The 24,976-nt window shown below is 44.4% G+C and overlaps 1 protein-coding gene and 1 long non-coding RNA gene across 2 annotated transcripts in view; one reads left to right on the plus strand and one right to left on the minus strand.

The window, feature by feature from the left end:
- Window positions 1–615: 615 nt before the first annotated feature.
- Window positions 616–4,759, minus strand: HAND2 (heart and neural crest derivatives expressed 2). Its single transcript, XM_055274068.1, has 2 exons — window positions 3,268–4,759; window positions 616–1,907 (listed from the first exon to the last, which is right to left on the minus strand). Exons 1-2 carry the CDS (start codon window positions 3,820–3,822, stop codon window positions 1,809–1,811), a joined length of 654 nt encoding a protein of 217 aa, XP_055130043.1. The 5' UTR covers window positions 3,823–4,759; the 3' UTR covers window positions 616–1,808.
- Window positions 4,760–4,900: 141 nt separating this feature from the next.
- Window positions 4,901–24,976, plus strand: part of LOC129480352 (uncharacterized) — a 60,787-nt gene continuing 40,711 nt past the window's right edge. Inside the window, exons 1-2 of the long non-coding RNA XR_008657005.1 lie at window positions 4,901–5,072; window positions 5,494–5,605. This is a non-coding gene — a long non-coding RNA (uncharacterized lncRNA). The remainder of the gene's footprint in view (window positions 5,073–5,493; window positions 5,606–24,976) is intronic.

A 24,976-nucleotide genomic window follows, 5' to 3' on the forward strand; every position in this document is an offset into this window, starting at 1 on the left:
GATGGGTTCCAGGATGGAAACCCTCTGGCAAGCCTCTCCAACACCAGATTTATATACGCGGCGTTTCATGAAACAAACCACTTTTTAATACGGTTCACCTTTCTCTCTCCTCCTCCCACCCCCTTCCAAAATCCCTCCCAGCCTCCTCCCCCCTTCCGGCAGCCTGCACAGGCACTTTAGTTTCTCCAGTTTCTAGAGCTGAGATTCAGGCTTCCGCCAAGGCTGCAGGCAAAGGAGGCCGCTGGGACTTTCTTCTGGGACGAGCTGGGACTCAGGGAGCCCAAAGACCCAACAGGGAGAGATCCCGGGTCCCGGGCTGCCAGTAGTCCCGGGAGGGTGTCGCTTGTTCCGCTGGGCTGCGGCCGGGAAGACTTCAGACACCGCACAGTTAATATTGAGTTCCCTGTAACTCCTTGTAAATCTAACCCGCCCCTCGCCCCCCTTTAAATCCGTGGTCTTGTTCACGATTTCTTACTTGACGTAAAATTCCTTGTTACCTAATCATGGACTTTTTCGAAACTCTCTCCACCCCCCTTTCCCGCCTGCTCAGATGAGAATCCCCCGTATAGAATACAAGCGAAATCCTCTCCTCTCTTTCCTTTTTCCTTTTTTTTTTTCTTGGATGAAAGCCCCATAGTTTGAATTAAACACCCCAGACTAGTTCCCGTTGCAGCAATAATGCCGGGGTTCTCCCTACAACTCCTCCACCAGAAACACACTCTCAAAACAAAAACCGACGGCCTCACGAAACGGCCTCTGATTGATTTCAGGAAAGCAAGAGCACCTTTACACCTTCTGAGCGAACTGCCGGACTGGGTTCTGCAGCCCAGATCTTCCTTCTAGAGACTACTCAGCGTTCTCCAGCTGGGGGAAGAGGGAAGGAGACACCACACCGACAAAGCCCAGATCATTTGCAGGATTTGTAACAAGGACACTTCTCTTTAAGAGCACCTCCTCCTCCTGCGTAGACCGCAGGTCAGGTTGACTGGTTGGAACCACTGAGTCTTTAAAATAAAGTTAGAGGCAATCATGATAATTTAGTTTACTTCTGGATATTTTAAATATTATGAAAACAAGTATAACAGCTTTGTTTTCAAAACTCTTTTGAGGTATCAACCATTAAAAGATTAGGGTTTTTTGTAAAAAAAAAAAAACACAGTGGTTTATTGAATACTTACAACGTTTACACCTTCAATATTAATTAAATTCCATTTAGTTTTAGAGGACGGAAGTGCACAAAACAAGTGGCTGTTGGAAACATCTTCAAAGAGGGAACGACCACAGATGAACGGACAGCACTAGATACCGACCCCAACGGAAATGTTAGCGGCCCTGTTTTCTGCTTTGAAATAAAACTTTATAATACCCAGGAATATTTATATCCAAAGGCCAAGTATTAAAGATACACTTCACAAACGCACTAGTGCCCACTGTCTTTATCTGGAAGGGGTTGGGTAGGTTGGCGGGGGGCAACGCTGGTGTCTACACAGCCAAGAGGGAACATTCACGCACACAGAATCTACGAGACGACGGGATCCCTTACCACACGGGAGTGTCCTCTTCATATTAAAATATGGAATGCTTTTCTTCAAATATCCACTTTTTTTTTTGGAGGGGGAGATGGGGAGCGGATGCCTCAAAGGGGGTCAAAGAGAGGGGAAGGAAATTGCACATAAATAAACCGGATGATTCCAAATGCAAGGAGTCCTCAGAGCGGAGCGCGGACGGCTTTTCCGGAGTCCTGGGTCTGCATCTGGTGCCTTGGCCCCGGCTCACTCGCGCTCTCCTCCTCCTCCTTCTCCTCCTCCTCACTGCTTGAGCTCCAGGGCCCAGACGTGCTGCGGCCAGCCCGTTCGGCCTTTGGTTTTCTTGTCGTTGCTGCTCACTGTGCTTTTCAAGATTTCGTTCTGGACAGAGGGAAGGCGAGGGCGAGAAAAGTGGAAAGAGAAATTCAGAGAGGATACCTGGTTCCACACCAACCCGGCGCTTCCTGGGCCGGAGGAGACAGTGAACCAGAGAGGAAAGGATACGATGGGGGAGTCCCAGCCCCTGCAGGGAAGCTACAAAGGTTAGAGCTACCCTAGCCGGCGGGGAGGCCTCCGCGCTGCAGCGCTCAACTACTGGATCCACAAGTTTATAAACAACCGCCCGTTTTCGAGTCGTTTATGGAGGAGCGGAGGGCCTTTTCTCTTACTCCAGATATAGGGGCGGGAGCTGGAGTGGGCGCTAAGTCTGGTTTCTCTGTTTTCATTAGCAATCCTAGATCCACATCTAGGAAAAATAGGGCGAAGGAGCCTCTGTTTCGGCCTGGGCCTCTCGGCCAGAGGCTCTCGGCCTCCAGCTCAGCAGTGCCTCTCCTCCAAGGCTTCTGAAATCTCTGGTTATTCGGGAGGTCACTCGATTATGCAGCCACCAAAGGGCTGCAGGGGCCAAAGAAGAAAAATTCGACAAATGCCATTATTTTCCGGGCCCTTCGTGGACATAGCTCTATCCTGCACCACCGCCCTGTGGGCACTTGGTAGGAATCTTAGAAAATTTTAAGCAGCTCAATTTACTTTCGTGTTATTTTTAATAACAATGACCATAGTAATGCCTTTTCCCCCTTAAAATGTACAGGCTCATTCAAATAAAATTAGAAATGCCAATGGAATATATTCATCTGGGAAATTACATTTTAACGTCACAGCCAAGGAAAAATTTGAGCTGTATTTTGAAGTCAAAAGTACTTATTTTATGTTTACCATTACGTCTTCCGGGCATACTATGAGAACAACCACAAAACTCAGGGCTCAGTCTCAGTGGCAGCCTCCTTCTGGGAATGGGGTAGGGGGTGCGATCAATAGTGAAATAATTCGAATCAAGGGCTTCTTCGAGACTTATTCTGGAAACATCTGAAAGCAAGATCGGATTGGAGGCCAAAAGAAGGGTCTAACAGAGACGGGGTGAGGCGTCCAGACCAGTGCGATCGCGATCGATCGCGACCCAGAGTTTTCAAGGTCTGTCCTAAGTACTAGCCGAGCAGCGATAAACCGGAGGTAAGATTACCAGCGCAAAGCATCCCTAACCTTCTCCTCCTCCTGCTGACACCCTCCCCTCAACTCTCTGCTTATGCCGGAAGCCATCCTCACACAACCTGGTGCAAACAACCTTGGCGCGGGACGCAGCCAAAGAACACGAGATGCCATTTCTCAGCCCAATTGGAAAGAGGCCGGGAGCACCGGTTCCCTGACCCCCTCAGCCCCACTGCCTGCCGCCCCCGGTACTGACCAGCTCCTTCTTCCTCTTCTCCTCTTTCACGTCGGTCTTCTTGATCTCTGCCTTGAAGGCCTCCGCCTCGCCATTCTGGTCGTCCTTGGCCAGCAGGTCCATGAGGTAGGCGATGTAGCTGGTGGCCAGGCGTAGGGTCTTGATTTTGGAGAGTTTGGTGTCGGCGGGTACGTTGGGGATGCACTCGCGCAGTTCGGCGAAGGCGCTGTTGATGCTCTGAGTCCTGCGCCGCTCCTTGCGGTTGGCGGTGCCTCGGCGCTTCACCGGGCGCGGCCCCCCCAGGCCCGGGGGCCCGGCGCCCGGCGGCACCCCCCCGTAATGGGAGTGGTCCAGGCCGGCGGCGCCGCTGGCATACTCGGGGCTGTAGGACAGGGCCATGCTGTAGTCGGGGGGCGACATCTCGGGATGGCCGATGAGCCAGCCATGGAAGTAGGGGTTCTCCTCATGGCTGCAGCGGCTGGCGGCGGCGGCGGCAGCTGCGGCGGCGGCGGCGGCAAACGGGTAGCCCTCGTGGTGCACCACCGGGTGGTGGGGAAAACCGCCTACCAGACTCATTTCGCCCTCCGTGCCCCTCCACGCGCCCCAGCGTGCGCGCAGCCCCGCCGCGCCCTCGGCCCGGGCCCCTGCCTCAGCGCTCGGCGTCCTCCCCCACCCCCCACCCCCCAGCCCCCGGGCGCCCGGGCCCGCCCGGCAGCCGCAGAGGGGGCTGCTGCAGCCCGGGCCCCGTCCCCCCGCCTGGCCAGCCGGGCCCGCCTCAGCAGCGCTGCGGCCGCCGGCTCCCCATGGGGCGCGGCGAGCTGGTCCTGGCACCGTGCGCCCCTGGCCGCCGCCGCCGCCGCCGCCGGTTCCCGCCTTGCTCCACGGCCCGCGCTTCGGCTCCTGCTTCCCGGGCTGCTGCGCGGAGGCAGAATCCTCTCGTGCTCATACAAAGGTGCCGGGGATCCCGCGAGGCGGCTGCGCGGAGTCTCGGGAATCCAAGCCCGGGCCGCGGTCCTGGCACCGAAGCTAACCCGGAATCCAGGGGCGAGTCTGAGCCGCGGCTGGAGGAGCCGGTCCAGCTGTGCCGGGGGGCGGCGGGGTCGACTGTTCACTGCAAAGCTACCTCCGTGCGACCCTCCCCTTCCCGCCTCTTCCCCTCCCCCCACCAGCCCGATCTGGGTTCTTGGGCGCTTATTGTTTTAATGAAATTTTTGGTTGTTGTTTTGGTCCTTAAATGTGATTTTAGCTGCGAGTAACGTGTCCTCGCTCCTCTCGGGCTCTCTCGGAGGGTTTTCAGAGAGGTCTCAGTGCATCCATTTTCTCAGATCCTCTCCTTTCGGGGCAAGGATCTGGGGCCCTGAATGAGCCTTGGAGCTCGAAGGCCGCGGCTCGGGCTCTCGGAGGGGTCTGCGCGGTGGCCGAGGAAGCTCCGGGGTGACGGCGGTGGTTCTCCTGGGCTGGACGACGTGAGGGGAGCAAGCGGATTTTCCCAGCAAGATCTCCATGTACAGCTACATCTTTAGGGCCGCTCGGGTTAATATATGTCGTCAGAGGCTCCTCACGCCAATCCCGGGGCGGCAGGGGCGGCGCCTCGAGCTCTCGGCAATAAAACTTTTTGATGTTCACGTTGCTAATTGCCGAGGTCCTCTTCCAGGATTGGCTACCTCCTCATAACCATAAGATAATTAAAACTTGGCGCGGGGAGGGGGGGCAGGGTTAAAAAAACTTTTTTTTATCAGTCAGAGGATAATGCAAGTGTTTAACAGATGCTTCACTATTAAAATATTTTCCCCCCAAGTCTCAAATACTGAAGAATCTCTAACCAGGTACAGTATCACTCTGCTCTCTTTTCTGGTTGAAAAGAAAGAAAGAAAACTCAGGTATTGCTTTTCGAAGTGCTTTGTAGGTAATCGAGGTAAGAAAATGTACGCAGGCAGCCCGACAATTTTATGCAGGGGCGCCTGGAGCCTCGTGGCGGGTGGTGGGGGCCCCCACAAAGGCGCGGCTGGGAGCTGGCGCTCTTTGCCCCAGTAGGGACAAGGAGCGGTTGGAGAAGGGTGTTTCTTTGACCCGTTTACAGGCTCGAAACGCCGGTCTCAGTGGCTATTGAGTTACCCACCAAGTTACCCCGGTTAGAGCTGTTTGGGGTGGCTCACGTTATTGCGGCAAACTTTGGAGATGACGGCTGAGTCCTCCAGGCAAACATGTCAAGCCGATTGTAAATGCTGTTATTTCCGTATCCTTCAGGGACACCAGCCCCAACGAAGACCTTGGGCGATTTCAAAGTGCGGGCATCTCGATTCCCCGAATCTGTAGTGTGGCTGGTATCGGTGTTCCCCTGGTTTAACTAGCCTGTTTGGTAAGTAACTGAATATTTTTTACGGCGTGTTCAGAGCTTATTTTCCAGTTTTTATGAACAAACATATAAATATATCTCTGCATTCCTGCCTCCCTCATAAAAGCGGGCATCTGTGGAAAGCAGGTTTAGTTATCGGAGGGGAACCATTAAACGCCAGTTTAAGAGGCAGGCCGGGAGGACGGCTCGTGGATGTTTAGACTGCCGGCCTTGGTGATCTTGAACGCATTATAACGGAAAATGGATCTCAACTTGTAAGTCACCGGGCCGCGGGGCACCCGGACCGCAGCGCCCGTGTGGCATGAGCTTCTTGAGAAGGCTCACGTGCGGCGAGGGCGGGTGGTAAATGGCAGGAGCTGAAATCACCCCAGGCTTGGCCCCAAGCCGAGAGGGGAGGCTGATGTGTATATGCAGATTCCACCCGAAGGAGTTCGGTGTGGAAAACGGTGTCAACAGGAACCCGCGGGCTGTAAATTAGAGCGAGGCGAGGGCCTGCGGCGCCAGCGCCGGACGGGGCGGCCTGGGGCTGGCCACTGGTCAGGCCAGGGTAGCCCAAGGGAGACCAAAGACTCCACCTTGGGCATCGCCCTTTGGAGGCGGGCAGAGTCCGGCCGCAGGCCACAAAGCGATCCCCACCCGAAGGACTCCACAAGGACAGTCCTTTCCTTGCTCACCGCCGACCAAGTGGTTGGGGCTGGAAGGCGAGGTCAGTGCGAATGCAGGGCGCCCAACTTCGGTGTTGCAGTTGACTCTGTGCTCGGGCTCTGCCCTCCACTAGCCCTAGAGTCTTGGGCAGCAGGATTGAGAAATATATATATATATATACATATTCAGGTTTGCCGCGGCTGGGCGGTAGGAGACAGGGACTTAAAAGCCCAGGATAAGAGTCGGTGCAGGGCCCATTCTTTTTCTAGGTAAGGGGTTAACATCCTTGAACGTCCCCAGACAAGCGTCTTAAAGCATTGAACCTAGAATAGGGATTAACTGAAACTAGGCTCGTTGGTAAGCGCCAGGGGCTTGCAGTTGAGCTCGGAACAAAATAGTGACCTACCGCGCTAAACCCCCAACTTGCGTGGGTCTGCAGTTTTGAGCACAAGGAGAGCCTTTTAAAGACCTGGTTCTTCAAGGAAAGAATACAGGTAGTGTGGTTGGGGGTTCTGTTTACATTTTCACCCGGAGGCAAACCCCGAATGTGTAAATACTGGTAGTTCAATTCTCTGACATTTGATACGTTTTTGAAAAGTCTGTTTATAAAAACACATTTAGGCCTTGGGAGCAGGTAGACAAAGTAAGATTGCACTGGGGCTGGGAACATATAAAAATTCAGGGAAATTAGTTGGTTGGCTGCTTTCAGACCCAAAGGGAGTTTTGGGAATTGAAGGGAGGAAGAAGAGTCCAGAGGAGGGCTGAGCTGGGGATTGAAATGCTCTGTCCACCAGAGACCAGCGGTGAGTGGCCTCACTTTGGAAAGCTTCAGAACTTGCCACACTTAGCTTTTCTCATGCTTTTAATTGAAACAAACAAACAAACAAACAAACATGAATGAATTACCTCATGGCCCCAGATAGCATTGCAAGTGGTAAAGGAAATGGGCAACATGGTACGGAAAAAAGAAATCATAAAAGATGCTAATCTGAACATCAGTTCTCACTCACAGTGTCCTTATCAGTTAACTGCTGTGGTCCGAGGGCCTAAGACTTGATGTAGCTCAGAAACCCAAATCCAGAGATCACTGCCTTAGAAAGGTGGCTTGATGAGAGGGGACAAATGGGTGAACCCTAGTGGTGTCCCCAACTGTAGTAACTGACTCAGGGAGGCCAGGCTGGCCCTGACTGGTTGAGCTCTACCCTAAATGCACAAACACATCCACTTTTCTCTTGCAGTGTCCTTTGGCCTGTTTTGTTCCAGGTTTTCCAGGATACTGGGTTAGCCTGCTCCTTTGGGAAGTTGTGAAGCAAGGATGCCTTCTCAAGTTTGCCCCCAATTTAGGTATCCTGGGCATCCCGGTGGTAGTGATGGAGGTGGTGGCAGTGGTGGCGATGAAGGAGAGGGTGGTGTTGGTGATGAGAGGGAAAGTGGGAGAAGAAAGAGAGAAAGGCAGAGTCCCTGACTTCGATGTCAGCATGGGGACCCCACTCCTGGGCTGCACTAGTGTAGCTGCTGATGCACATGTTCTAAGTACTCAAAGGCCCAGGGAACTGGCTTGCTGGGGGCTCCTCTGGGTGCCTGTGGAGGAATCCTAGCTAGGAGTGCTTCTCTGCCTCTCCTCAGAGGCTGAGGGCTGAGCCGAAACCGGCCTTATTCATGTCCAGAAACTGCTTCACAAGGAGGCAGCCCAGGTTTGGGTGTGTTTGGGATTCTGTGCCTTCGTTGTAGCTGGTGGTACACCTACTGTACTGCACATGTCATCTGCCTTTAGCCAAATAGACAGAATCAGGTTCAAGCATTTATTTTGCTCCTCAGGTCTCTTGTCTCTTTGCCATCACTGCTACTGCTTTCCCTGGAAAAAGACTGAAAGAGCACCAAAGAGGCTGAAAATGGCCATGCAAACATTTGGTCTTGTGAGATATTATTATACTTGAAAAAATCAATCTGGTTTAAACTAATTTAAAAAAAATTTTTAGTTAGGTTTTAGGGAAAATACAGATTGTCTCAGGGTGTTTATTATTTCAAAGGCAAGGGCAGTTTATATCCTCTGTTTTGCTCATAAGAACCCAAAATAAACTGGACCCAAAAAGAATCAGGCCAGAGGGTCATAAATGCGCATTTTATGTTCATGGGAATTATGGTTCAATTCTAATCATCGTCTTTCAAATCTCCTTTCACCTTGTTTTTCTAACCAACATAGTGGAAGTGACTCTGACCGTTCCCTTAAGAATCTTTAATGCTCTTACATGAGATGAGCCTCAGCACAAGCTAAGAACCCTCTGAAAGAACATCAAGCCTGGAAGGTGACAGAAGGAGCAATGTGTTCTTGAAGATGTCACCTCAGTCCACCTGCTCCAAGGACAGTGCTTCTTGTGACACTCTGATGGCTCTGCATTCTTTTCTGTACCAGGGTAGGGTGGAGTCATTTTACATGTTATCCACTTAGTCCCAGGATGTTTAGGACGCTCAGAACAAGGCATATTGTCTGCGTGGTGGCAAGGGTCTCCCTCTAACTGGGGTTGTGTAGTCCTTCTTGTTTGTGTAGTTCTTCTTGTGTAGTCTTTTCTTGTTGGCCTTTGAGAAATAGTTGTCTACAGACATACCAAGTGAAAGTGGCTCCGGAAGTGTGGTGCTGCTCAAAGTACACATTTGCAAAGCAGAATCAAATTTTGTTGGATTTGAGTGTCTATTTCAAAAAAGGAAGAATAAGAAAAGCTGCCCTTGTGTCTTGTGGGTTTTTTTTTTCTTCTTCTTCTTTTATGCAAGTTTTTTCTTCTTCTTTTAAGAAAGTCTTTGTTTAAGGGGGTGGCATATTTAGGGAGTGAATCCTCTTCCTTTCTCTTCCCTACATGGAGAGATGGAGGGGGAGGGGCTAGTTCAGCTGAATGATGACCATGGAGGGGCTGATTGCTTATGAATCCTTCAGTCCAGCTCTAATTAGAAAACAGTTAAGTTGGTGGAGAAAATCAGGGCTTGCTTAGTGCCTGCACATTCCCTCCTCCTCTTTCTCCTCTCCCTTTCCCTTCTTTCTTCCCTCCACCCTCCCCCCTCCCTCTCTCTCTTCTCTCCAATTCTCCCTTATAATTTGCTGTCTAGCAGCATTTGGGATTACAAGGTTTTTTTCTTTTCTTTTCTTTTTTTTTTCCTGTCACTGAATCTGCAACTGGCATGGAAGAATGAGAAACTGATTTATGCTGAAGTGTTTTAAGAAAAATCTTAATATTCACAGTCAGTAGAATTTTCCTTTCTTTCTAAATAATCAGTGACTAGACCCTCAGATTAACTGGTAGATATGTTGCTGCACTGGAGGGTTTTCATGGATAAGGAAGAACTAAATATTTTTCCAGGTGTCTAAGTGTGTCTGTAAATCTAAAATACTCATTTAGACTAAAGGGACCATAAGATAACCCTGTGAAGGCCTCAAAGAAGCAGCATGATGTAGATACATGGGAGTTATTATTAATGTTATTATACTAGTCCTAAGAGGTACAGTAAATCTGATCTTTGTTAATCTTTGCTACTTTGTAGTAAAATACAGAGTTTAGAGCAAAACCGGTCTGAGAACATACATCCCACAGGATTTATGTTAAATACTCATTCGAATTATTGCTTCAAGCAAATTACATACACACTAGCGATATTTTCTTTCAAGCCGGGAGGAAATCACTCAACATTCAGATGAGGAAGTGTGATTTTGCATACGTGTTCTATGGAAATAGTAAATAATGGACTTCACCTAGTCTGCAATGTATTGTGGGGTTCAGAATAAAATATGAGTGCAATTGGCAGTTTAAAATGGGGCTTTGGAGAGAAAACATTTATTTGACTGAAAGATTTGCTTCTGACTTGAGGCCCGGAAACATTCCCAGTTTTAACTGTAGTGTTGCATTCCTGGGAAGTTCTGTTCCATAGCTTCCTTTGCAAATTCACGTAGATGGATTTCTTTAGCTCTGACAGTTTCCTCCAAACCTTTCCTACATTCTTCCAGGGCCTTTGCTTATAGACAGGGGAGTTATACCAGGATGGTTAGGTTTCAGGTTAACAAAAAGAAACACTTTTATTGTCAATATTAATGGCAAACCTCGATTTTTACAAGGCTTGGGTTTAGCAGTGTGAGCAGATCAAAAGCAGCTTGGTTTGATTTCTCAATATTCTCTGGAGCTTAGACAATTAACTGCAATTTCACTCCTAACGAAACAACACAAAAAAGTTAGTTACAGAAATGTTATAGGTAATCTTTTGGCAGAGATTTTTACCTGAGTACAACATATCGGAATCTAAAAAATTTATATACTGAACTTGAGTTGAATTTTGCAGGAAAACTCCTTAAGAAAATGTTGTGTGAACTGTGTCCTCGGTTGCAATGCCATGAGCCTGTTTCAGTGTGTGCATTCCAGGCTTGCCTTTCTAGCTGGGTAAGGATCCGGCAGACTGAGGTCTCCTTGGTAATTTGGGTACACCAAGTCTCCAGTTAATGATAGATAATCAGCCTTTGGGTCATTCGGTCATTCTCTTATTACAAACCCCTCCTGCTCTCTCTGATCTCCTTTCAAACTAAATTTCACACAAACAAATAAAGCAAGACAGGGACAAGTTCTTAAAAAAAGAGAGAAATATTAGAAATGCCTGATACAGAACTCTAAACAAGGAAAGGCAAGCTAACAGAGGATAGGAAAGAACATCTTATCAAAATGAACATGTTGTGTACAAAACATTAAAAGAAAAGACTCTGGTTTTTGTTAAAGTGACAGAAAATTAAAATAAAAATAATTGCAGGCAGCAAAGTTATAAACAGGGAAGGCAGGATGCTAGCTGGAAATGAGCAGCACTAGGGAGCTAATTTGTTGTTACAGATTATATATCTGCACCCTGATTGGAGAGGTGCTACTTTGTTCCATTTTCCAGAAGAAAATGGTTTTTCTTCTTAATACTTGTGTGAATGCCAACTTAGGTTAACACAGGCCACAACTTCGAGGAATGAGAAATGGAATTGCATTCTGCTTGCAAAGCATCCAACTTCAAACGAAGGAATTGGTTGTGTACAAAAAAAAGCAGAATTTCATTCAGAATACGTTTGGAGACTTCACTAAATTGGTGTGACTGATGCGTTTTTGTTTTGCTGGCAGAAGGCGCAGATCATTCATGGGGAAGTATAACCGAAACCAGTCCTCTCCACCCCCTGGGGGTCTTCACTTTCCCAGTCTACATCTGCCTGTGACTCCAGAAAGACAAACTGCAGATTGGCCAAGGTACATCTCAGATCCGATCCCTCTGGGAAAAGCGCGGGAATGCTTGGCTGGCTCTAGTAGTTAGGATCTCTGGTGAGAGCGCCCCTAGTGCCATTTTCCCATCCCTGCCCTTGACGGTACCCTTTGGTCTAAATTCACGGTTCTAGACAGTCAAAGTCTACCTCCTGGGTGTCCACTCTCAAGCCATAGGTTTTCAATCCTAAAAGGGATTAGGACCTTGGCTCAAAATGTGGTCAACACAGTGTTCAAATTAGGAGGGCAGCTGGTAGATGGCAGCAGGGGATGAAAGTATGACCCCTACTTTGTTCCCAACTGTGGGTCTGGCACCCCTTGACTTGCCAGTATGCTGGCAAACAACCCATCTCTCTTGGAGAATCCACACTTCGTTTCTTCTAGGTCCAGCCTAAATGTTACCTCCTCCAGGGAGCCTTTCCAGATACTGCTTCTCCTCTCTCCCCCAACTCCCTCCCACAAATGAAGTTTTCTCTTCTGAATTCCTTCCTGGTGCTGTCACTTATATTCTTTTGGGTAGATCTCTGGGCATGCATATGTCACCTCCTGTGACTGTGGGTTTCTTGACAACCTAATCAATGCATTGAACAAAGGAGATGTTTAGACAACCCATATAAAATGAATGACTAAGAGAAATCGAGTGAATACTGTCTACCCCAATTGCAATCAGATTAGTTTCCTTTATTCTGAAAACGATTAGAACTAGTAGAGGAGTTAGATGTCGCCCACTAGGGAACAAATCGTCATCTCCAAGCCGTCCTCTGGCTCAATCGGGCCTGCACTGGTTCTGCATCAACTTGCGCTGGCTCAGAGGGAAGCTCAGCCCCAGCCTGGCCTTTCTGGTGCCCACTCCCAACATCCTGAGCTCCGAGTCGGATCTGGGCAGGGCCGACTCTGGCACCGCACGATTGGCTGAGTGATCTCGGGCAAGGACCTCGGCGTCTCCAAGTCTTAGTTTCCCCATCTGAACAGTGGGGATAATGACACGTACCTGGGGTGGGCAGGCTAGAGTGAATGGGAAAATCAAAGCGCCAGCCAGAGCAGGTCGCGCTGTTAGTATTCCTGTATTTTCTCCTCCTGCCTCTTTGGTTTCTTCCGTTCCCTTTTAGCTGCCTGAAGACCCAGCCCGACAGCAATGCCTGCCAGCCCGCGTCGCCCACCAGGGCAGCTGCTCTCCCGACTCGCATGGGGGGCACCACCACGCTTCGGTGCCCTAGAGCTGAGCGCAGCCGCGGCTCCACGGGGATCGCCAGGGCCTCAGCCCTCGCGGCCGGCGGCGCCGGAGTGTTGCGGGGCAGGGACCAGAGCGCGACCAGAGCGGCCACCCCCGATTTAGGTCGCCAGCTTTCCAGCCACTGCGATGGCCACTGGGGCGCCCCTTCCATCCTGGTTAAATTCTCATTGTGATCCCCAGCCCTCTTCTCGGTTCCCGACACCCAGGAGGCCGGTTCTCCGCCGCTCAGGCCGGGAGAGGTCACCGCTTCGGACAGGGTGGACCCCCAGCTCCGTCTCGGAGGACCTTTCGCCGCAGGCGAGCAGGAAGGGGTTAACCATGAGCCTCCCACCCTCACCTCCCAGCCCCTGGTGCCGGGCGAAGGCCTCCGCTTCCCTCCTGAGGTCTCATTAGGAAACCCTCACCGCTATTTTCAACATTTCCTCAATCAAGTGCCTTTAAATAGAGCTACACAAACAGATTGGCGGCAAAAGCGTAGATCTTGTCACGATTGAGACCAATCCAATATTTCAGCCTTGTTTGCTTTGCAATTACGAGTTGGCTTGTGGCTGCGGTGCCACCGGGGCAAATCTGCAGCCGCTCGCTTTCTCCTCTGCACTCCGGGCGGGTGGAGGAAGCGACCCGCGGAGTCACTGCAGGGAGGAGAGGGGGACGCGCGCGGGGGGGAGGCGGCGGAGGGCGGAGGAACCTCGCTTGCACCCCAGGGCCGCGGGCACGCAGAGCTGTGTTGAAGGACATACTTTTCAGGTTTCTGACAGTCACTGAGCTATACGCAATAATAAAGTGCGTGATTCGCGTGTGGAAACCAGTGTCGTGTCCTTACCAGCTTCCTTTTCTGCCCACCTTCCCTCTCTCTTCTACCTCCGTTTCGCTTTTCTTCAGTGTATGTTAGCAGTTTGCTGGATTTCCCTTCTCCCTCGCTGTTCAACTGCTAGCATGATTTGTTACATTTTCCACAGCTGTTTATTCTTGTTTGACTTTTTGTACAAAGTCACTTTAAATCTGTTGCAGAAAGAATAAAGCTCCTAGCCCTTTGGATGGGCTCCTGCAGGCGTGTGGCTGTCCCTGGTCCACTTTTAATTCTTTGGAGATGGCTCTTCTGTGTAAATCAGCTGCTGGGTGCATTCGGTCACCTCGTAGGCCAGCCTAGTTTGTATCAGCAGAACAGTAGTGAACTCAAATCAGGTCGTAAGCCTTATATTTCACAGACAATTAAATCTTGGCTGCTGTTGAACAAAACTGTAATATTTACTCTGTTCTATACCGAGGAGCACTTTTAAAGTAAAAAAGAAAAAAAAAAAAACAAATACGACACTTCAAAAAGAAAATATGACAATGAATCTCTTTTTATGGATTCTCTCTGCATAAGTGGAAACAATATGATTTAAATCCCCAACACCCCATCCCCCTTTTCAGACACAGCTGCAGTGATACAGATACTGTCTTCTAACACATAATCTCCCTCTCTCGGGAGAGGCACCTGCCTGTGGTACATTCGATTTAGTTTGTAAGGTTTCAGGCCCCTCCCCGACCCATGTAATATGTAACAAGGATTATCAAATAATAAGGTCTTGGATGTGAAGTCTGCTTTACACAAGAATTCAAGAAAGATAGGCAGGACTTGAGTAATTATGTTACAACTTCATATTACTTTCCAAATGAATACCCATTTTCTTCTCATGTCAACTTCTAGAGATGGGATGCTGAGGCAGAGAAATATTTTTATGAGACTCTGGAGTACATATTAAAATGTGCTTCCTTATTATTTAAGAATGTGTAAGGTATGGACCTACATTTGTTTGCTGGTGGTCATAAAATAAATTCATAGCCATTGTGGCCAATAAGCAATCTCCTTCATGCTTTAAAAGTTTTTGGTATATAATCCCACCTGGATTGTATTTTCACTATTCTGTATCACCCTCCTATTGCAATATTTTGGTTCTCAATCTTATGTAAAGCAAACCTCAGAAATGATCGTTTCCATAAAATTGTGCAATGGCAAAGCCACGGAATAATATTTTGAGTCCATATAGCCATGCATGCTCACGTATATAACTCTTATACAATTTTCTAGCTAACCCATTGCTTTGGTATTTCAAGAAATAGGAAGCAGTAGCTACCTATTTGAATGAAAGGGTACCATTTCATAAGAATTCTATTTTCACTGAAAAAATTGGTCTGGCACATTATTCAGTGCAAAAGATTATAATATTACTTTCACGTGTGTTAATCTGTTTAGTATAAAACTGCTAGGGTGTCTTAACCATTAACGTGTTTTGCCACACCACTTTCAAATGGTGATCTGAGATAATTACAAAGATTTTGATGTTAATCCCACGTTAAATGAACAACTATGAAAATAATCTTAAAGCATTATTACTCCCATATAAATGCCAGCAAACCCAATTGTGGAGAGAACATGATTACTTTTTATCTGACATTATCCTATAAGGATATGGCTACATTTATTTGTTTTAAAATTGGAGCAGTTTTCAATTACTTTTCAACAGAATTGTTTTCAACACAGCATTTTGCAGTGCCCATAAACCATAGCAACTTTGTACTGATTGATACATATTTTTCTACATTATTCTTCATTAGCCTCTTTGCAAACTCACTAAAATAGAATAGTATTAAAATACAAACATATAGAGAACAATTATTAAGTTCTACATATTTATTTAGGTAAACCAATGTTATTAAAATTAAAAACATGTGCCTGGCATGCAAGTGCTTCTTTAGGAATTCTTTTTTGGATGCATAGTTATTATTTTTTAAACAAACTCAGATTTTCAAACACTGATTTTCTTCTCTGAACAGGCATTGCATTGTTTTAAACAGTAGCTCCTGGAATAATGCCACCTTTAGTATTTTAGACTTTCAAACAACAATTGGAATTGGATAAATGCTTTCAGCTGGGAGCACTTTCCTAATACCTTTGTAGGTAATGGGATTCTCTATTTGTGCTGGGTGACAAAAGGACAGTGCCCTGGACAGACTGCCTACCCTCTGCAGAATCTACCAAAAAGTAGAGTTTTCCCGTGAGACTGCTTGTGGTCCATCTAAAAATGAAAAAAAAAAAAAAAAATCAGAACGAGCAAGGCCTTTTCTAACTACAGTTATGAAATGATGGCTTAAAGAGGTATTTAGAAAATAAGAGTGGAGTAATACGGAAACAAAATCTGAAAAAGAAAGTTGCTTAGGAGCTGATGCTCTTTGTCTACAAACAAGAGGGTAAGGAGCTGGATCCAACTGAATTGAATTGTTTTCGTTTGCTTGTTTGTTTTCTTCCATTCAGTGCCTTTCAAATTGTTTTTTACTGGTTGAAGAAACTCAACCAAGAAAATATATGCCAATTCTTGTATATGGGACAATATTAGCTGCTGTGATTTTTAATACTAGCATAAAATATAAGAATGTTTTTATTACTGTGACTTTTTTTTTCTAAATGAATGCATAGTATTCAACCAAGAAAATATATGTCAATTCTTGTATATGGGACAATATTAGCTGCTGTGATTTTTAATACTAGCATAAAATATAAGAATCTTTTTATTACTGTGACATTGTTTTTTTCTAAATGAATGCATAGTGTAACAATTGGTGTCAAAAAGCATTGAATTTTTTCAAATGGATTAAGCTGGAATAATAAAGTATATCTATGAGATGATTTCTGTAAACTCTGACTTGCTGAGAAAAAAGTGAAAAAGCTTTTTCTGGAAGAAACATGGCAACTTAACCATTATTAATCTGGACTAAATAAAACAGGAAACTGCTTCTTTACATTTCTAGTAATTTTTTCTGCTTTTCCAAACATTGTTAAATTCTATGCAACTTGTGCTATTCAAGTAAAGATGATGTCAGTAATAAAATTACAGAATCTAATCAAGTGACTATTTTTGCTTTATTACAAAATTTATGTATTTAATTGGGATGTTTAATTGCTTAGTTTTTAGAACACTGAATTTTTCTTTTTCCAGACAACAGAGTGATATTTAATGAAGTGCTTACAAAGATAAATACGATGGTTCATCAAAGATAAAATAGTCATTGTAACAAGATGGCATTTGAGTCAATGTGGAGTGGACTCTGCTTCGTAAATTATACTGATTTTTAAAAGCATGACCTAGGTATTTACAATGGGGACATCTAAGAAGAGAACCTCAAGCATCCTCAACTTACACAGCCAAGAATACACAATCATGTAGGAGAACTTGCCCTCAGAAGCATTTCTCTGTTGACATTGCCATTTCTTTTCCTCCATCTAGTACTTCCATTTGCTCTATTTCACTAAAAAGTCACAGAATTAACAGTGGCTGCTGCAACTCACTGGGCTTTTCTCTGCTTAAAAAACCTTAATATCACATGGTATTAATACAGCTACATTAACGATCGAAAGATTCACTCAGCTGACCCTATGATTTTTCTAATCATTGTTAATTATCTGAATATTTGGAAATAATTGTATTTTTCCACTGGCTTTTTCTCATTGCCTTGGGCGCTGGAAGTTTTTTTTTTTTTTTTTTGAGATGGAGTTTCACTCTTGTTGCCCAGGCTGGAGTGCAATGGCACGATCTTGGCTTGCTGCAACCTCTGCCTCCCGGTTCAAGTGATTCTCCTGCTTCAGCCTCCTGAGTAGCTGGGATTACAGGCGCATGCCACTATGCCCAGCTAATTTTGTATTTTTAGTAGAGACGGGGTTTCTCCATGTTGGTCAGGCTGGTCTTGAACTCCTGACCTCAGGTGATCCGCCTGCCTTGGCCTCCCAAGTGCTGGGATTATAGGCGTAAGCCACTGTGCCCAGCCGGGTGCTGGAAGTTTTAACATATAACTTCAGACACAACTGAGTAAATAGTAAGCTGTAGATATTTTATCGTATTGTTATTTATATTATGTCGGCTTTGTGTCAGAAAGGATTTAAAGCACTTGCTTCAAGAATTGGTATGCTACATTTTTCAAAATCTGTGTATAAAAATAATTCCCATAAATACCATTGTAATTTACTTTTCATGTGTATTACAAAATCAGTTATGTGTTCTGGTAAATATTTTGATCCCAAGAGGAAGTAGGATTACATTTAGAATGTGACAAATTTTAAAAATTAATTTTGTTTTAAAGAAATCTTTATAATGATATACCATAAAGTTATTACTATGCATGTAAGGCAGCATAACATAGTGATTAAGAGCAGGTCCTTGGAGTTAGAGGCACAGTCTGAACTTGACTGCAAAAGTTATCAGCTGTGTGATCTTGGGACAGTAACCATTCTCAGCTTTAGTTACCACAGCTGTAAAAGGGGGATAATAATTATAGACTCTGTCCTGTTGTGGTGGTGAACATTTAGTGAGACGACTCACATGAGGGGCTGACATAGGGTAAGTACTTAATCAATGTCAGCTGTTCTCTTTGGCATAGCTCTCACCGTTAGAGTGGCATGCCACAGTTACCTTCTTGAGAGCCACTAAGCGTGGGAACGGTAACAGCCCACAGAATTTTTGGAGATTGGTTTGAGGAGGCTGCATTGGCTCCCAGCCTTCAGGGTTGACAGGGTGAAGGTAATGGCTTCTGGCTGTCTTTAGAGCTCCCAAAAGATATGAGAAGATGGTTCTAGTGATGACAACCCACCGTTCTGTCAGTGGAAATCTGGTTTTATGCCATCTTCATCATTCGTGGTGTAGTCTATTGGTGCCTGACACAAACGTCTAGAGTGGGGAAAATAACACCTTAAAGAAATAGAATATCTTAGGCCCATGATTTCCCTGCTGTTTTTATTAGGTACCCCAGCAGTAAAACATTTTAAGTATATTTATTTGCAAATTATACATCTGTACATCTTTACTGATATGTACATGATAAACCTGTGCAAAAAATAACCTAAAAAGGGGTAAGATTAAAAAGAAGAATTAGACAAAAGGTTTAAATGTTTTAAGGTAAGATTCAGCATCATCAACAGTGGGTATAAATCCACACTTCAAATAGCCTTGGTGGTTTAAAAATCCTCTGGTTGATTTACCTTTGGATCCACATCATCAGTGTTTCTGTCTTGTTTTGTGGCTGAGAAGAGGAGGAGCAGTGTCAGTTCTGCCATTTTCCTGTCAATGGTTTATGTCTGCCTTCTTGGAATCATTTAATGAAAGGTTCTTTGCAGGAATATTTTTAAACCCCTTGTTCATTTGGTGAAGATTAGTTTAGTTAAAACTGGATTATATAATATGTTTCCATGTAACTGAGCCAGACAAATTGTAACACATTTCAGGCCATGTGTGCTTATAAGAGGGCCACTGTCAACCCCTCTGTGGTCAAGAGGTCCCCCTTCCCTGAGGTTACTTTGTGTGCTCAAGACAGCTGGGTAACATAGGACAAAGCAAGGGTGTTGATGCCAATGGTTATCCTATTAGTGAACTCATTTCTGATTGTTTGTATGAAAACAAATATGACTTCTGTTATAATCTTCTGACACCCCATTCCTTGGGGCACCACTGTCCTAGACTCTGAAATCATTGTGGTTCCTGCCATTTCTTGACCTTGACGTTCTGTGACAGAATGAATGAGACCTAGGTTCTGTGGACTTCATTTTCTATAACTAGCTTTATTCTATTGATCACATAGTGGTATAGCTCTTCACTGTTTGCAAATCAATATTCACATATTTCTGTCATTTGAACTCAGCATCTCTGTAGGACAGGTAGAGAAGGTCTGATTCTGTTCATTCTAAAGATGGAAGAGATGAAACCACCAGTGTTGTTGACTGCAGATGGAAGATAATTGCGTAAGTTCACACAGCAGTAGACCTGGGTTTGAATTTGTTTTTGAAAGCAATATCATCCTGCTTCTTTTATATCATGTCAACACAATTTTTAAACAATATTCTTATTCATCGGAATGGAGGAGAGACAGACAGTTATATAGTAGTTGCAAGTTTAGCTTTTAAAGAAACTGCCAAACTGTCTTCCAGAGGCTGTACTATTTTACATTCCCATTAGCAGTATAGGAGTGATCCTGTTTCTCCACATACTTGCCAACATTTCTTGTTGTTCTTACAAAACCAAACAAGTGGTGCTGGAAATGCATTAAGAGAAGGCATGTATATTATTAATAGAACAAATAATAGTAGATAATGTGCAGGAAGGGGATTTGCATTTACAAATCATCTATTGTATCCTGTGTTCTTTACACATATTATCCCTTTAATATAGTTCTATACTTGCAGGGACAGGTTTTGCATGTAAAGAAATTGAGGTTCAGAGATCTCCAGGGAATTATGCTGGGTGAAAAAAGCCAAACCCAGAAGGTTACATACTGTATGGCTCCATTTATATAGAAATCTTGAAATGACAAAATTATAGAAATGGAGAAAAGAAAAGCGCTTATCAGGGGTTAAGGAGCAGTGGGGTGGAAGAGAGGTGAGTGTGGCCATGAAAAGGCAACAAAATGGATGCTTATCATAATGGAAATTTTCTGTATCAACGTCAGTATCCTGGTTGTGATATTGTACTGTGTTTTTGCAAGGTGTCACTATTGGGAGAGGCTGAGTAAAGCATGCATGGGATCTCTATTATTTCTTACAACTGCATGAGGATATACAATTTTCTCAAAATAAAAAGCTTAAAAATGTCAACTGATCTTCAGGAATTTCAGTTCCATGCTTTCCATAACTGATCTGAAAATAGAGGGAGGACAAGTGAGAATTTAGGAGCTGTAAACTCTGAGACTGATTTTCAGCGAACTGCTCAAATTATTCTGATTTTTCCCCTTGATTCTTATTATGGATTGTAGGACATTCTTCCTACTATTTTGGAGAAGAAAAAAATGCCACCTCTCTATCATAGGACTTCTGCTTTACATATGACTTAAAAATCTATTAGCTGACTAATTTACACACTAGAAGATGAAACTTGGTTGCATTAGATTCCATTGCCAAAATTTATTTTAAAAATCAATCAGAGTTTTCATCTTTCTTGTTTCTTCTTCCTGTCTTACTTTATTTTCTTTTTTCCTTATTGTGTTTGAACCCATATTTTCCTATATTGTACTGTTTAGTCTAAAAACTAGTAAGCATGCATATTGTTGATTAAATTAGCAATTGACACTCTTAAAATGAGAACTATAAAGATTCTTGAGCCTCCACACATTGTGCTATGCTTGCTGTATGCTTGGGTGTTCTTATTTTCGGAGAGAAGTAATGGAGATTATAAATATTATTTTTAAAATTTACTGGTGATTTGTTGAGAAGATAAAGTAACAACACTATTACAGAGGGTTGCTCTTGATCTCCCAGGCCACCAGCGTAGTCACAGAGCCCACTGCAAACACCTGATAATGCTGAAGAGTGTCTTAGTCATTGTAGAGGAGCTGCTGTCATGACAAATAGGGGTTAAATTGTGAGAATTTCAGGATATATTTTGGGGAAGGATTAAATAAATCAGGGGACTTGCTGACAGCAAATACTATCTTTGATTTGAAACACAGAATCAGAGAATTGAGATGAATCCCAGGTGGTGGTTGGGAGTTTGAAAAAGTCCCAATGAGTTGGCTGACTAAGTGTAGGCTTCATTTCAACATCATTAAATAGTCTTTAAGTGGTGACTTAATAATTGTTGCCCCAAGAAAAGATTATGCTAAATACAGCGGTGGAATTAACCATATTAATCCAAGAAACATTTTATTTAAATGATTTTCCTAACAGTAAGGTTGGAAGGCCCTAGAACTGCTTCTAGGAGCTTGAAGTGTATTTAACAGTTAACTGTCAGAATGAAAAATAAGATTTTAAATTTCAACAATGCAATTAAGTTCTTGTTTTCTTATAATAGTGAATAATAAATTTTATTCAAGGACGCCATTGGCAGATGTTGAAATGAAATATTTTCGCTCCACTAGCTTGCAGTGGAATAAGACATGCCAGGAAGGGAGACTGGTACCACAGATCCTGAAAAAACAAAACAACACAAAACAAAATCCACACCAAAAATGGACACTTCCAGATGCTTACCAAGAGGAAGTGCCTTGGAGGGCAAGGGCTGTGAGACAGGTGAACTCTAGGGAACAAGAATTCCTAGTTCCATGTCTGTTTACAAGAATTTGTCATGACTGGTTCACCTCACTTTATAGTTTCCTCAGACCAGAGAGACAAAGAAAAAGCAAAAAACAAAAACAACAAAAATTCTGAAACGAATGGACAATACAACCAAAACTTTAATATGAACCAAAACAAAAATCGGGCTGATTTTATGAGGTTGACTTAAAGTCAGGAAAAGAATGATAAACTTTTGAGAGGAAGAAAGAAATCATCAAAGCCATGAGGAGCTCAAAGTGGGGTTTAATAGCAGCTATCATATTGCGCCCGAGCCGTGACCACTTCTGACGCAGCTGTTTCGTTTTAAGATGTTCCCATTCCTGTTCTACTCACACAGTCCTCCACAGTGACCTGAGTGCACACACCCAAGCAGGCCACTCTAGAAAACCGTAAACCCCTCAGAGAGTCACTGCAGGAATAGGGGAAATGGAAATGATGAAATTCAATATAGCATTTAGCTGAATCATCATCTGAGGTTAAGCCCAGTGAACAATTAGCAGTATCGGGAGTCTCCTCGTACCTGTCAAAATCGCACCGATGGGATTTTGTGCAAATTATGTATGTGTGTGGAAGTTATTTTTTATGTTTAATAGCAATGGATCTTGGGTAGTAATTTAGATACAAGTTTTTAGAAAGAATACTAAAGGGCATGTGTGGTGATAAGCTTCTTAGGAGGGTCTCTTTAAATGTTGCAAAACATCAGGCCTTGGAATAATTCATTTTATTAAGTAGTGCACTCTGTCTTTTCATTCACAAAAGGAGGATGATTTATTATACAGATAAATGCTTGCATAGGATGATGGACACCTATAGGAATGCATGATATTCTGGAAGTTGATCAAGGTCCACTCTACACCAGTAGTTAGAGGTCATGATGATGAAAATAATAATAATTAATAATGGCACATACTATGTGTCAGCTCCTGTTCTAACTTCATTTCTCATATTCACTTATTTATTTTTCTTGATTACCCACTAAGATGCAATTATTATCCCTGTTTTGTAGACAAGGAACAGAGTGAAGCTCAAAGAAGTGACTAGGATCACACTGTCACACAGGCAGGAATGAAACCCATGCAGATTGGCTCTTTACTGTGCTCTCTGATCCATTATCATTCATCACATATTTATTGAGCATCTAGTATATGAAAGGTATTAGGCTTTATGCAGGCAATACTTTAGCGAAGCCAGGTAGATGTCTCTGCCTTCTTTGAGCTTATAGCTTGTTGGGCAAAAAGCTAATGGTCTAACTGTATAAAAAACTTGATGTTGTGAAATGATATATGCCAATGTTTGCATGGTATGATGATTTTGATTAAGCACCATAACAAAAATAGGGAGCCTGGGTCTCACACAGCCTTGATTGTCTTCTTCCTTCTGCTCCCCAGTGGAGTGGGTAGGAAGGTCACACCCTCAGTGTCAGGCTCCTTCACTGTTCTCGGCTGAGTGTCTCAGGTTATAGGCTACATGAGCAGGTTTGCACCTGGATATGACCTGGATATGATTGTGGCAGTAATAATAGATGTGACTATACACAGTGGCAGTGGCAGTAGGGGTGGGAGTTGGGGATGGGATGATCTTAGAATGCAGTGTTGGTATTAACTCAGTTTTGTTTTGTTTTAATGTACAGCCATAAGACTCTGGAATACGACTCTGGGTTCACCAACTTGGGGATAGCCCGGAGATTTAGGAGATGGCCCCAATGGCTTTCCTTTTTTTTTTTTTTTTTTTGAAACGGAGTCTCGCTCTTTTCCCCAGGCTGGAGTGCAGTGGCGCGATCTCGGCTCACTGCAAGCTCTGCCTCCCGGGTTCACGCCATTCTCTTGCCTCAGCCTCCCGAGTAGCTGGGACTACAGGCACCCGCCATTGCGCCCGGCTAATTTTTTTTTTTTTTTTTTTTTTTTTGTATTTTTAGTAGAGACGGGATTTCACCGTGTTAGCCAGGATGGTCTCGATCTCCTGACATGGTGATCCTCCCAAAGTGCTGGGATTACAGGCGTGAGCCACCGCGCCCGGCTGGCTTTCCTCTTTTATACAAAGGACTGTTCAAGCTACCTTTTTTTTTTTTAGACGGGATCTTGCTTTGTCACCCAGATGGGAGGCAGTGGCATAATCTCAGCTCACTGCAACCTTTGCCTCCCAGGCTCAAGTGATCCTCCTGCCTCAGTCTGCTGAGTAGCTGGGACCACAGGTGTGAGCCACCATGCCAGGCTAATTTTTGTATTTTTTGCAGAGACGGGGTTTCACCATGTTGCCCAGGCTGGTCTTGAGCTCCTGAGCTCAAGTGATCCATGTTTCTGCCTCCCAAAGTGCTGAGATTACAGTTTGAGCCACCACACCTGGTTTAAGCTATTTCTTCTAAAGATATAGTCACATCTATTATCTTTGACCCCTGCCTAAGCAATTCTGTTCAGATCTTAAGACTATTTCTTCCTGGGATTCAAACTCAGAGTTAAGTAGAGTCAACTATATGAGGTATATGTGAGGTTAATTTTTGAAACTTTTATTTTTAATTTCATCCAGGATCTCCTCTAGGGAAGACCACTTTATGATTATGGGTTGCATTCCCAAGTTCAGGTGATTGAATTTATTCACACATTCTTTTTTTTTTTTTGAGACAGAGTCTCACTCTGTCATATACATACTTTAATAAATGTTTATTGAGACCGAAAATAAACTTGAAATCCTAGAATTCATTGGTTGTCTTAAAAATTCTAAATATGAAATGCTAACTTTAGCTTCATATGAGTATTTAGAATAGAAAAGAAATAATTCAAAAATTGTTCTGGGAAAAAAAAATCCGTGATTTATTCTGTTCTGGAGGAGCATATTCAATTTAAAACATACCGATTCGTATAAACTTATTTGGTAATGAGGCGATATATTTTTTATGAGAACATATCAAACCATAAACATTGAGATCCAGCCTCTCCTGAGTGAGTAAAATGTCAGGGTTTTATTGATATTAATGATAATGGGAGTGACATATGTGCATAAAGTAAGTCCATGGTTGAAAGCCTGGCTGATTAGGCGCTGCGTTCTGTGGTTTTTACCACTCGTGTGTGATTAAACCCTGCAGAATAGAGTCTGTCGCCATGTATTTGGTTCGTGAAGAAAACTAGTAAAGTGGTATTGAATGAATGATTCAGTTCCTCAAA

This window comes from Symphalangus syndactylus, chromosome 4, assembly GCF_028878055.3.
Source record: "Symphalangus syndactylus isolate Jambi chromosome 4, NHGRI_mSymSyn1-v2.1_pri, whole genome shotgun sequence".
NCBI lineage: Eukaryota > Metazoa > Chordata > Mammalia > Primates > Hylobatidae > Symphalangus > Symphalangus syndactylus.

Coding starts and splice junctions, on each gene's coding strand:
- HAND2 (XM_055274068.1), bottom strand. CDS start 3,822: ATGAGTCTGGTAGGCGGTTTTCCCCACCACCCGGTGGTGCACCACGAG. Junction 1,908..3,267: donor AGAAGAGGAAGAAGGAGCTG/GTCAGTACCGGG, acceptor CCCTCTGTCCAG/AACGAAATCTTGAAAAGCAC.